The 14,624-nt window shown below is 41.9% G+C and overlaps 1 protein-coding gene across 1 annotated transcript in view; it reads right to left on the minus strand.

The window, feature by feature from the left end:
• itih2 (inter-alpha-trypsin inhibitor heavy chain 2) overlaps positions 1 to 14,624 on the minus strand; it is a 106,012-nt gene that overhangs the window by 72,249 nt on the left and 19,139 nt on the right. Inside the window, exons 3-4 of the mRNA XM_063072734.1 lie at positions 11,902 to 11,934; positions 5,601 to 5,773 (exon numbers count right to left, since the gene is read on the minus strand). Coding sequence (XP_062928804.1) covers positions 5,601 to 5,773; positions 11,902 to 11,934 — 206 coding nt within the window. The remainder of the gene's footprint in view (positions 1 to 5,600; positions 5,774 to 11,901; positions 11,935 to 14,624) is intronic.

Genomic DNA, 14,624 nt, shown 5'->3' on the forward strand with positions numbered 1-14,624 from the left:
AGAAAAAGAATTTCAGGATGTATATTGTATTCATTTCTCTGACATTAAGTGTACCCAGTGATAGCTATTGAAACCTATTGAATTATATAATCAGTAACAGCAAATACACTTCTGTATTTATGCATTTTGCTAAAGTAGCCAACATAATCAAAGACCTACCAACCCCAGGCGTTCTCTCTTCTCCCTACTCCCATCAGGCAGAAAATATAAAACTCTGCAAGCACATACTACCAGGATCAAGGACAGCTTCTATCCCACTATTGTATGGTTTCCAGAATAATAAGGTGGTCCGTTGACCTCATAATCATCCTTGACAAGAGTTTGCACCTTATTGTCTACCTGCACTGCACTTTCTCTGCATCTGCAACACTTTATTCTGCATCCTGTTCTTGTTTTCTCTTGTACTAACTCAATGCACTGATCTGTATGGATGGCAGGCAAAATGAAGTTTTTTACTGAAGGTGTAAAAATAACAAACTAATTTACCAATATATATCCCTTTAAGGCTCAAAACCCAAATGAAAAGGTGATCAAACTGTAGCAATCCACAGAAGGCAAAGATCACAGAACATGATAGGAAGGGTGTATAATATTGCTAAAGAGAGGAAGAATTGGAAAACTTCAGAAAAAAAGGACCAAAAATTGTAAGGGGAAGGAAATTAGAATATAATGATAATCTAATAATTAGAGTACAGTACCAGGGACCAAAAAGGCCTCTGTTGATACATAAAATGGAAAAAATTAGGATAAATTAATCGAGGTCTGTCACAGACTTAAACTGGAGAAATTACATTGGGGAATAGTGAAAAAGTGAAACAGATAAATTAGTCAAGCATATCGTATTTGTATAAGTCACGGAAAACCTCGGAAATAGTGAAGAAGAATGATTCAGAGTGAAAGAGAAGCAAGACCCAAGACCAAGGCAATGTATAAGATCTGACGATGTGCAGGTCAATGTTTGAAAGAATTGGTTATATAGATAAAAGATGGACTGTTTATTATCTTCCAAAATTCTGCAGATTGGGAATATTTCCTATCAATTGGAAGGTAGTAACTGCAATCTGACTCTTGAAGAAAGGGAGAAGAAAGTAAACAGGAAACAACAGACCATTTACATAGAAACATAGAAACATAGAAAATAGGTGCAGGAGTAGGCCATTCAGCCCTTCGAGCCTGCACCGCCATTCAGTATGATCATGGCTGATCATCCAACTCAGAACCCCGTACCAGCCTTCCCCCCATACCCTCTGATCCCCTTAGCCACAAGGGCCATACCTAACCCCCTCTTAAATATAGCCAATGAGCTGGCCTCAACTGTTTCCTGTGGCAGAGAATTCCACAGATTCACCACTCTCTGTGTGAAGAAGTTTTTCCTAATCTCGGTCCTAAAAGGCTTCCCCTTTATCCTCAAACTGTGACCCCTCGTTCTGGACTTCCCCAACATCGGGAACAATCTTCCTGCATCTAGCCTGTCCAAACCGTTTAGGATTTTATATGTTTCAATAAGATCCCCCCTCAATCTTCTAAATTCCAACGAGTATAAGCCTAGTCGATCCAGTCTTTCATCATATGAAAGTCCTGCCATCCCAGGAATCAATCTGGTGAACCTTCTTTGTACTCCCTCTATGGCAAGGATGTCTTTCCTCAGATTAGGGGACCAAAACTGCACACAATACTCCAGGTGTGGTCTCACCAAGGCCTTGTACATCTACAGTAGTACCTCCCTGCTCCTGTACTTTAGCCCGACATTAGTAGTAAGGGTATAGTTATGTATTATTAAGTACAATTTATTATTAAGGAAACAATGGTAGGACATCTAGAAAATAATTCTAGGATGGGCAGAGTCAACATGGATTAATATGAAATCATGTTTAGTGAACCTTTTGTCCAGCAGAGTAAAAAGTAGAAAAAAAGTAGATGTTGTCATTGTGTCATAGAGCAGTACAGTATGGATACAGGCCTTTTGACCCAATCAGTCTATACGGATCTTAGTACTAACCCAGCTGGTCACAATTTTCAGCATTTAGCTGATATCCCTCTAAGCCCCACCAGTCCCTGGGCCCATCCAAGTGCCCCTTAAATGATTTTATTGTACCTGCCTCAACCAGTTCCTCTGGCAGCTCGTTCCACACACTCATCACCTTCTTCATAAAAAATTTGCCCTCAGGTCCATTTTAAATCTTTCCACTCTCACTCGGTGTCCTCTGGTTTTGGACTCTCTTACCCTGCAAAAGGACTGTTAATGCACACCTTATCTATGCCTCTCATAATTTTGAACATCTCTACAAGCTCACATCACACATACCTCATCAGATCTTGCAGGTTCTTTGGGTTTTGATTGTGTTACTTTCTCATACATTGGATGTTTGAAATGCTGATTTATTTAATCTCTTTTTATTCCAAGGAACAAAGACTGATCCTGGGCAACCTCTCCCTATTACTCAAGCCTCTAGTGCTGGTAACACCCTAATAATTATTTTCTGCATTCTTTCCAGTTTAATCACGTCATTCCTATAAAAGCATGCTTTTGGCCATTCAGGAAGACTTTGATAAGGTGTCCCACATGAACGTGTCAAACAAAATTGGATTAGGGATGAAATACTGACATGAAATGAGTGATAGTTAACAGAGGAAAACGTGTGGCATTTGGCATTGGGATTGGTTTTGGTATTGCTATCTCATTCAGATGATCGGAGAATACCTTAAGATGTGGAGTGGTTGGAAGAGACAGGGAATTGTGAAGGGATTGATCCCTTTGGAATATGGAGTGGGGGGAATATGTTTCTAGTGGTGGAATCTTGTTGAAGCTAGCAGACATTTTGCGGGATCATCAATTGAACATGGAGTCTGGTGTTGTGGAAGGACCAGGGGAACCCTATATTGTGGTGGACAAGGAGTGAGTACCGATATTCTGGAATTGGATGACATGTGGCCCAGGACACAGTTGAATAAAGAGGAAGTCCCCATTAAGGAATGACGAAGATATTTCTGTGGGGAACATCTTTATCAGAACAAATGCAACAGAGACAGAGGAAGTGGAAGAATGGAGAGAGGTCTTAAGCAGGCGGAGGGGGAGGAAGTTTAGCACATGCCCTCTAATCTAATCAGAATTCTGTTCCTCTTCCTCATGTTCTTTTTACATTGTTGATTGTGGGATCTTTCTGTGTGTAACGTGGCTGTCTTGTTTCTGACATTAGACCGGTGACTAAAGTTTCAAACAGCAATTTGTTAGTTATAATGTGCCCTGGAACATCCTGACATTGCTAAAGACGTTAGAGAATTGCAGGACTCTGTAATTTCTGCTTTCTCTATTGCTGGGCAGGTTCAGTTAAAATAGGATTTGAAGCCAGGCAGAAGATGAAGGAATGGGGTTAATACAGTTGTTCCAGAATCCATCTAGAAAATTTTCATTGTGTAATTTCACTTTAAAAGTATGTTTTTATTCACCTACACAGAAGATTGTTTCTGCAAAGCATGAAGTGATGATGGATTTAAATTTTTAGCTTTGAATAATGACGTAGTCCTCAGCATTTTTCTCTAGTCCTGTCAAAGGGTTTCGGTCCGAAACGTTGACTCTATCCTTTTCCTTGGCCTACTGAGCTCTCCAGCATTTTGTGTGTGTTGTTCAGATTTCCAGCATCTGCAAATTTCCTCGTTTTTACTAATCTACTTGCATTTAACAATGTTAAGTTTTGAACAGTCAAACTTGAAGGACAACCGCGAGAATGTTTACAAGAGCAAATAGGCAGATAAAACAAAAAATTCCAGAGTCCAAGTTTTTTCACAGAAACCTTTGTACTTTCTCAGTAATGAGTTATTTTTCTAAGGATTCATGACATAATATTACATATGCAATTTAATCTTCAGGTTTCTGTCTCAAGGCAACTAATCACTAATTTTAGACACACGCTCAGTGAGAATTAATCCTTCCTGGTAGTGTAAGGGAAACTTGGGCAAATCTATGGCTTCTTTGATCTTTTGTTTTTGTTTAACTTCTTTTTCAGATAGAGCAGGAAACAGTACAACACAGGAACAGGCTCATTGGCTCATCATAAGATCATAAGACCATAAAGCATAGGAGCAGAATTTGGCCATTCAGCAATTCAAGTCTACTCTGCCATTATTAACTGTCTCTACTCCATTAACTAGCCTTCTTCCCATAATCTTTGACACCCTTACTAATCGAGAACCTACCAACTTCTACTTTAAATATACCCAATGACTTGACCTCCACAGCCTCCAATTCCACAGATTCACTACCCTCTGGTGATAGAAATTCCTCCTCATCTCTGTTCTAAAGGGATGTCCTTGCATTCTGAGGTTGCGTTCTCTGGTCCGAGAGTCCATCATTATAGGAAACATCCTTTCCGTGTCCACTGTATCTGGGCCGTTGAATATTCTACAGGTTTCTATAATGTTGTGCAGAATTAATTAAACTAATAATTAAATACTTAATTGAACTCAACCCTTATGCCCATACGATCTCCATATCATTGCATTTCTGCATATAATGTACATCTAACAGCTGCTATTGTATCTGCCTCTACCACCACCCTGGCAATGCATTCCAGACATCCACCACTTTCAGTGTAAATAAACAATTTGCCTAATTGATTATAAACATGAAAAATTCTGCAGGTGCTGGAAATCCTTTACAGCACACACAAAATGCTGGGAAGAACTTAGTAGGTCAGGCAGCGTTCATGGAAATGAATAAACAGTCGACATTTTGGCCCAAGACCTTTCTTCAGAACTGGAAAGGAATGGGGAAGATGACAGAATAAGAAGGTTGGGGGAAGGGAAGGAGGAGAGCTAGAAAGCAATAGGCAAAGCTAGGAGGCTGGGAAATGTAAAGGGCCAGAGAGAAAGGAATCTGATAGGAGAGGAGAGTGGACCACAGGAGAAGGAGGAGGAGGAGGGGACCCAGGGGAAAATAATAGGCAGGTGAGAATAAGTAAGAGGCCAAAGTGGGGAATAGAAGAAGAGGGAAGGGGAGGGATTTTTTAAAATTGGAAGAAAAAATTGATATTCATGCCTTTGGGTTGGAGTCTACCCAGACGGAATACAGTATAAGGTGTTGCTCCACCACCTTGAGGGTGGTCTCATCATGGTCCAAAAGGAGACCATGGACCGACATGTCGGAATGGGAATGTGATTCTGAGTTTTAAAATGTTTGGCCACCAGGAAATTCCACGCGGCAGATGATGCGGAGGCGCTCAACGAAGCAGCCCCTTAATTTAGGACGGGTCTCACCAATGCACAGGAGGCCATATTGGGAGCACTGGACACTATAGAGGACCCCAGCAGATTTGCAGGTGAAGTGTTGCCTCATTTGGAACGACTGTTCCATATTCCAAAGAAGTACAGGTTAGTAGGTTATTAGTCAATTGGGCAGTGTAGGCTAGTCGACCAGAAGGGCCCGTTACCACACTATGTCTCTGAATGAACACGTGAGATCATGAAGAGATCTTACTCTAAAACAATAACCTCTGATAGATTAGGCATATCCATTGTGTATCACACGTCACTCTTCACTTCCTAATGATGCTTCCATCCCAGGAATCCAAACCATAAACTGTTTCTCTACATTGAGGACTCACATTGTGAAATTCGTGATGTACGCTCCCTTGGGAATCTTTAAGTTGAACTCCACATTCTGTGCACTCGATTCCTTGTTACGCACCTTCGTACTAAAGACTGTTTCAGCAAAGCGTGAAGTGATGATGGATTTAACTTTGTAGCTTTGAATAATGACCTGGTCATCGGCGTAATCCTATTGAATAAATGAAAGTGATTAATAAACACACTCGTATTTCTGTAAGGAATGAATTTCCAGTGTGTAGTTTTATTTTTATTTATTTTAGAGATACAACAGGATAAACTGCCAATCTGGTCCAATGACCCCAAACCGCCCACTTACAGCCAAAAGACCAGTTAATCTACTAAAACATGAGGAAATCTGCAGATGCTGGAATTTCAAGCAACACACATAAAAATTGCTGGTGAACGCAGCAGGCCAGGCAGCATTTATAGGAAGAGGTACAGTAGACTGTACCTCTTCCTATCGATGTTGCCTGGCCTGCTGCGTTCACCAATTAACCTACTAATCCATCTTTGGGATGTGGAAGGAACACACTGCATCTGACGGTTACCCACGTGGTCATGGGGTGAACGTACAAACTCCTTAAAGACAGAGGCGGTAACTGCACCCGAGTTGCTTGAGCTTAAAAGCATTACGCTACCCGCTATGCTCCTGTGCCACCCCACCATTAAAATAATTCTAAACTATACTTTATAAAATTCCCAGTTTGCTTTTTCTGCGGAGCAGCAGAGAATGAGGGGAAACCAAGATCAGTACCCAGCTGAACATCACTGACTTACCTGATGTGAAATTTGTTGTTTTGGAGCAGCAGCACAATGCGAAGACATAAAAATCACAATAAATTATAAAATAAATAAATAGTGGGAAAAAAAAGGATTAGCAAGGCAGGTTTCTGTGTTTATGGACCATTCAGAATTCTGAAGATAGAGGGGGACGAAGCTGTTCCTGAATGTGGGTCTTTAAACTCCTTAACCCCCTACCTGAAGGTAGCAGCAAGAAGAGGACATGTCCTGGATGGTGACGAACCTCAGTGATAAAATTATTATGAACTTTTATAAAGGTTTACATGCACTGTATTAGGAATTTGCTGTCTTGTTTGTGTTGGTCAGGGGATGACATGCAACAAAACACAACTTTCGACATTTATTTATTTCTTGACATACAACGTGGAACGGACCCCTCTGGCTCTTTGAGCCCAGCAACCCACCAATTTAACACTGGCCTAATCACCGGACAATTAACAATGACCAATTAACCTACCAACCAGTACATCTTTGGACTATGGGAGGAAACTGGAGCACCCAGAGGAAACACACGTGGTCACAGGGAGAATGTACAAACTCCTTAAAGGAGGAGTCAGGAATTGAACCGGGGTCATCTGTACTACTGCATAGTGTTGTGCTAACCACAATGCTACCGCGCTGCCCCAATAAAGAATAAAGAATTATATAAAAATAAAATTAGAGGTTAAATATGGATATGGAATAAAATGTGCACAAATATTGTACATAAATGCAAGCATACATTTACAATGTAAGCAGCATAAAAAGTGGTTTAAAGTGACTACAGTGCTGTGAAGTGATGGGGCAATGGATGTGGGGGCTAACTAGAATGGTTGATCAGATTAACTGCCTGGGGGAAGAAAACTTAAGATGGTGTGAAGTTTTTAATAGCCCTACAGCACTTTCCAGAAGGGAATTAAATTGACTTTATTTCTTACATCCTTCACATACATGAGGAGTAAAAATCTTTACGTTACGTCTCCATCTAAATGTGCAATGAGCAATCATGGTAATTTATAATAATTTATAATAAACAGAACAGTCAATGTAATATAGAGTACACGCAAGTCCGTGTGAGTTCATCAGTCTGATGGCCTGGTGGAAGAAGCTGTCCCGGAGCCTGTTGGTCCTGGTTTTATCCTGTAGTACCGCTTCCCGGATGGTAGCAGCTGGAATAGATTGTGGTTGGGATGGCTTGGGTCCCCAATGATCCTACTGGCCCTTTTATATACACCTGTCCTTGAAAATGTCCTGAATCATGGGAAGTTCACAACTACAGATGCGCTAAGCTGTCCGCACCACCCTCTGCAGAGTCCTGCGATTAAGGGAGGTACAGTTCCCATAGCAGGCAGTGATGCAGCCAGTCAGGATGCTCTCAATTTTGTCCCTGTAGAAAGTTCTTAGGATTCGGGGGCCCATACCAAACTTCCTCAACCGTCTGAGGTGAAAGAGGCACTGTTGTGTCTTTTTCACCACACAGCTAGTGTGTACAGAGCACGTGAAGTCCTCGGTGATGTGGATGCCGAAGAACTTGAAGCTGTTTACCTTCTCAACACCAGATCCATTGATGTCAACAGGGGTTAGCCCATCTCCATTCCTCCTGTAATCCACAACCAGCTCCTTTCTTTTTGCGACATTGAGGGAGAGGTTGTTTTCTTGACACCACAGTGTCAGAGAGATGACTTCTTCCCTGTAAGCCACCTCGTTATTGCTTGAGATAAAGCAATCAATGTAGTGTTGTCGGCAAATTTAATTAGCAGATTAGAGCTGTGGGTATACAGGGAGTAAAGGAGGGGACTCAGTACGCAGCCCTGAGGGGCTCCTGTATTGAGAGTCAGAGGATTGGAGGTGAGGGAGCCCACTCTTACAACCTGCTGGCCATCTGACAGGAAGTCCAGGATCCAGCTGCACAAGGCAGGGTCAAGGCCGAAATCTCTGAGCTTCTTGTCGAGCCTGGATGGAACTATGGTGTTGAATACTGAACTGTAGTCCAAGAACAGCATTCTCACATAAGCAACCTTCTTCTCCTGATGTGTAAGGACAGTATGTAGAGCAGTGGCCATTGCCTCATCTGTCGATCGGTTGTGTCAGTAGGCAAGTTGTAGGGGGTCCAGTGTGGGTGGTAGCATGCTGCAGATGTGATCCTTGTCCAGCCTCTCAAAGCATTTCCTTATCATTGAGGTGAGTGTGACAGGACGTCAGTCGTTCAGGCGTGTTACCTTGGTCTTTTTTGGTACAGGGACAATGGTGGATAATTTGAAGCAGGAGGGCACTCTACACTGGGAGAGGGAGAGATTAAAAATGTCAGTAAACAAACCTACCAGTTGTGCTGCTCACATCCTAAGTACTCGCCTTGGGATGCTGTCCGGTCCCGCAGCCTTGCGACTGTCCACTCATTGGAAACATCTGTGTACCTCGGCATCAGAGATGGCCAGGTTGCAGGCTGTAGCGGTGGCTTTCCTCGGAGGCTCAGAGTTAGTGACATCGAACCGAGTATAAAATTGATTGAGATCATCTGGGAGGGAGGCCGCGATGTTGGCGGCATCACAACGTTTGGCTTTGAACTTTTGGAAAAGGCAATTTGCATTACTTTCCAGACAATTTGTTTTGTTGAAGTAGTCCAAAGTTATTTGGCACAAATTTATTTCTGTTAGCAAAGTTAAGAGATTTCCAGCTCATGTTGAACTTAGGCCTCAGAGGTCAGAAGGTATTGGATGTGGTGAACAGATGAATAATTTTACGAATGGGAGTGTTAAATAGTTTACGAGAAGCATGGATGAGAGAATGTGTAATTGACAGGATGCAACTGATGAATGAATTGGTGAATCTGGCAGAAACTAGGAATGTGGGCAATTAACATTGGTGAGTTATTTCCCTGTTTGCTAACTGTACAAGTCTCTGTGAGACTATATGAAGTATTGTGGGTAGCTCTGGTCACCCAGTTATAGAAAGCTGTTACCAAGCTGGAAAGGATGCAGAAAAGATTCATGGGGATAATTCTGGGACTTAGGAACATGAGTTATAAGGAGCGGTTGGATAGCCTCAATGAGACTTTTGTTTTACTGGAGCGTAGGAGATTGAGGGGAAACCTTAAAGAGATTTATAAATTCAAGAGGGGCATAGGTAAGGGGAATGGCCTTCTCTCTCCATAGATGCTGCCTGACTTGTTGAGTTCCTCCAGAATTTTTGTGTGTTGCTAGGGTGAATGGATATAGTCCCCTTCCCAGGGTAGGGTTGTCTGAAACTAGAGGACATAGATTTAAGATGAGAGGTGAAAGATTTATAAGGGGCCGGAAGGATAGCCTTTTCCATACAGAGGGTGGTGGGTAGATAGAACGAGTGCCAGTGGAAGTTGTAGAGGTGGGTACAATTGCGATGTTTAAAAGACATTTAGATAGCTACATGTTTAGACAGATATGGGCCAAACACAGGCTAGCTGAGGAAGACATCCTGGATGAATTGGGCCAAAAGGCCTGCTTTGAGTTGTAAATCTCTATGACTTTTGTAGCTCATGGGTTTGTGTTTGACAACGAGAGATTCTGTAGACGTTGGAAATCTTGAGCAACACACACAAGATGCTGTTGGAACTCAGCAAGTCATGCAGCACATTTGGAGGGGAATAATCATTTTAGGCCAAGACCCTTCATCAGGACTGGAAAGGAATGGGGCAGAAGCCAGAGTAAGAAGATGAGGCGGGTAGGGAGGAGTACAACTTAGCAAGCAATAGGTGAAACCAGGTGACAAGGAAACTGAGTGCGGGGGGGGGGGAGGTGGGGATGATGGGAGAAGCTGGGAGGAGATAGGTGGAAGAGGTAAAAGGCTGTGGAAGAAGAAATCTGATAGGAAAGGACAAGGGAGTAAATGGGAGGAGGTGGGGAACCAGAGGGAAGTCATGAGGGTGGGGGAGGAGAATAGAGGCTGTGAAAGAGCCACTAGAATGTGGAAATTAAAAAGGGGGGAGGGGAAAAGGAGAGTGATTATCGCAGGTTAGTGAAATGGTATTTGAACTTGCTCTGCATAGCTGATGGTGTGGATATCTGTATGACCCAACGTCATTGACCACTAACTACTCTCAATATTTCATGACCTGTGTCATTTTTCATACTAAGCAAATCAGTACAACTGAAGATACAGGAGAGGGAGGCCTGGACTTTATATAGCTGTGGATCACCACACAGAAAACCCCAAAAGCCACTTATTTTCCTCTCTGCAGCAGACACAAACTAGACAACTTGTAAAACAAGACCCCATGAACCTCACAAATCCAACATTCCAGAAGGAAAGTTGCTGGGAAGCAGTGGAGATTCATCTGGAGTTTGTAAGTGGGGATGGAGAGTTGGTGGGGTTGGGCCACAGGAGACAAGTTGATATATTTCTATTGATTCCCTCCTGATCCCATGGAAAAAAACTTAAACGATTGGACAAATAAGTACCATTGGATATTCTCAATTGTCCTGGTTCGTTGGGATTTGTGGGAAAATGACTCAGGTCAGGGATTAAAGAGTGCAGTTAGTTGATGATACATGCTTTGTGAAGATGTCTCACAACCTGCTCTGAAGTTCAGATTAGAATAACAATCTAACACAACCTGAACGGGGAAATAATCCGCCAATCTTAACTGCCTACACTGCTTGGTTCCAACTTCATTCATCCATTCATCCACCATGTCGTTTCAGTAACACATTCTTTCTTCCTGTAACCCATGGAGAACAATCTGATTGGCTGCATCACCGTCTGGTCTGGAGGTGCAAATACATGGGATCGGAAAATGTTGCTGAGGGTTGCAAACTTATCCAGCCTCATCGTCGGCTCTAGCCTCCCCATCATTGGGGACATCTTCAAAAGGCGATGCCTCAGCAAGATAGCGTCAATCATTCAGGACCTCACCATCCCGGACAGGCCCCTTTCTTGTCACTACCATCAGAGAGGAGCTACAGGAACCTGAGGATGCATATCAGTGTTTTATGAACAGCTTCTTTCCCCTTTTGCCATTAGACTTCTGAATGAGCCCATGAGCTCACTATTATGCTCACTTTTGGCATTTTTTATTTCCTTTTTTCCTTTATTCTTATTGTAACTTATAGTATTTTTATGTATTGTACTGTACTGCTGCAAAAAAACAAATTTCACATCATATGTTAGTGATAATAAACCTGATTCCGATTCATTTCTCCCATTCATAAATTCATTCATCCTTTCAGCAATTCCACCATTAAAGTAGGATCCCAAAAAATAAAAACTGAAGTTGAAAATAATTAATTGTACTTCCATCTTCAGGGAGAAAACCAAGGCAGTTTCACTAAACAACCTGACCAACCTTTCAACTTAGCAATACACCAAAAAGCAGCAAACTTGTGACACTCATTCATATAAATTATTTACAAAAGCAAAACATTAGTAAGAGCACAGATGTCAATAACCCTCTGGTCGTGTAAACACAACAATCAGTAGATAGGTAATGGTTAAACCAAGCAGGAATTTAAAACACTATAGGAAAAGAGAGAAGAAAAATCTCACCTCCTCCTCTTCATCTTCTCCATCTTTACTTCTCTGCCAAATACAAGGATGAAATATTAGCAAAACAAATTTTCTTTATGTTTAGGGAATCTGAGAACAATAGAAAATATTTTTAAGTTGGTGAATAGGCTTATTATTGTCTCACGTACTGAGGTACAGTGAAAAACTTGTCCTACATGCCTCCCATACAGGTTATTTCAGTACAGCAGTGCATCAAGATAGCACAAGGGAAAACAATAAGAGGGTGTAACGATTACAGAGAAAGTGCAGTGCACGCAGGCAATAAGGTGCAAGGTTATAAGATGGCAGATTGTGAGGTCAAGATTCTATCTTATTATATTAGGAGATCCTTCAATAGATACAACAGCAGGCTAGAAGCTGTTCTTAAGCCTGTTGGTACGTGCTTTCAGACTTTAGAATCTTCTGCCTAATGTGAAAAGGGAAGAAGAGAGAATGGTCAGGGTGGATGAAGTCTTTGATTATGTCGGCTGCTTTAATGAGGCACTGAGAAGTGTAGACAGAATCCATGGAGGGGAGGCTGGTTCCTGTGATGTGCTGAGCTGTGTCCACAACTCTCTACAGTTTCTTGTCGTCATGACAGAGCAGTTGCCACGCTAAACAGCGATGCTTCCAGATAGTATGTCTTCTATGGCGCATTGATAAAAATTGTTGAGGATCACAAGGGACATGCCAAATTTCTTTAGCTTCCCGAGGAAGTAAAAGTGCTGGTGAGTTTTCTTGGTGGTAGCATCTATGGGATTAACCAGGACTGACGATGGGTAATTTTCACTCCTCAGCACTTGGAGCTCATTTGAATTATGGTAAATGATCCATCATGGAGGATAAGTTGTTGAAGAATAAATAATGAAAGACATCAAAAATAGCACTTATTAAATTTGTTCTTCATGAATAATGTACAGTATGTATGGGAGATATTAAATAATTCTTTGTGGATTCTGTGATACATTAAGGTCTGTACGATGGTGTAGTGTTTAACATAACACTTTACAGTGCCAGGCACCAAGGTTCCATTCCTACTGTCTGTAAGGAGTTTGTATGTTCTCCCTGTGACCGAGTGGGTTTCTTCCCTCAGCCTGGTTAAGGTGAGTAAGTTGTGGGCATGCTTTATTGCCACTGGAAGCATGGCTACGATTGTGGGCTGCCCCCAGCATATGCCCAGGCAGTGTTGGTCATTGATGTAAACAACGCATTTCATTGTATGTTTCAATGAACATATGTATAACAAATAAAACTAATCTTTAAATTTGATTCTGCAAATGAAGATATTATTTGTATGCAAGCACTCCTTAACTAAGGTAAACAATCCACCATGGATAATAAATTGGTGAAGAATAAATACTGAAAAATATAAAAATGGCATCTTTATGATTTGTTTTTCACGAATAATGTATATCTGGGAGATTTTTAATGCGACTTCTTGGAAGCTATGATTCATTTAATTCGATGAATGAAGACATTATTTGCATGCAAGCACACCTAAGAGGTGAGTTTTAGTGGTCTTGGCCACACATTTTACCATCAATGAATTCTGTTCCTGAAGTATTCAAGTATATTCCTTGGCTTGCTTACCAGACCATAGCATTGGTAATATACTGGAATGAAACTGAGCTGTTTTATTCCTCAGTCGGTTTACAAGAAGGAAAATGCAGCACCATCTTATTCTGCGACAGTGTTGGGTTAATCCTTGGAAAAAATAAAATCAGTTTACTGCACAAGCCATTTGCAGCGTGGGCCCGAGGTGAAATTCAGCTGCTCCTGCTTTGTGTTCAATAAATGAACAGATCTATCAGTAAATTTAATCGCTATATGGTGCAATGTGAAGATCTGTAACAATTTCAAGTCACACTGATTCACACAGCAGCACCTTGGCTTGAGATTCCCTGTTGCTTTGAGAAATTTTCTGGATTGGCACATTAATTGACCGTTAAACTTGCGAAAAAATGATAAGTACCCAATTAACAGTGTAAGTAGCCTTTTAGCAGTTGCCATTTCAATCTCAATCAGAAGATTCTTAAACACAAAGAATTCTGCAGATGCAGGAAATCTTGAGTAACAGACACAAAATGCTGGAGGAACTCAGCAAGCCAGGCAGAATCTACGGAGGGGAATAAATAGTCAACATTTTGGGCTGAGACCCTTCATCAGGACTGGAAAGTAGGGGAGCAGAAGCCAGAATAAGAAGGTGGGGAGGGAAGGGAAGGGTGGGAAGGTATATAAGTTGGCAGGTGACAGGTGAGATCAGTGAGAGGGAAGGTTGGTGAGTGTGGGGCGAGGGGTTAATGTGAGAAGCTGGGAGGTGATTGGTAAGACAGAGGACTGAGGAAGGAGTCTGATAGGAGAGGACAGTTGAGTAAGAGAAAGGGGTGGGGAACCAGAGGGTGGTGATGGGCAGATCATGAGGGCAGGCGAGGAGAAAAGAAGGAGTAAGAGGGCTACCAGATGGGAGAGATTAATAAATTAGGAGGGGAAGGGGAAAAGAGGCAAGTGGCTACCAAAAGTAGGAGATGTTTTGTGTAAGTTGAGAAGGTTGCCAATTCTCTTCTCAGCAAACAATATTATACCTTCTGGTTCCAAGGTTGTCAAGCCGAAGAGTGGTAGTGGGGACAAACTCCCACTAACTAAAAGTGCTCCTCATGGCATGCGCCTCCAATAGCCTCCGACAACCAAGTCCAACTCCTGGCCTTCTCATGTGGCTTAGCCTC

This window comes from Mobula hypostoma, chromosome 20, assembly GCF_963921235.1.
Source record: "Mobula hypostoma chromosome 20, sMobHyp1.1, whole genome shotgun sequence".
Lineage (NCBI taxonomy): Eukaryota > Metazoa > Chordata > Chondrichthyes > Myliobatiformes > Myliobatidae > Mobula > Mobula hypostoma.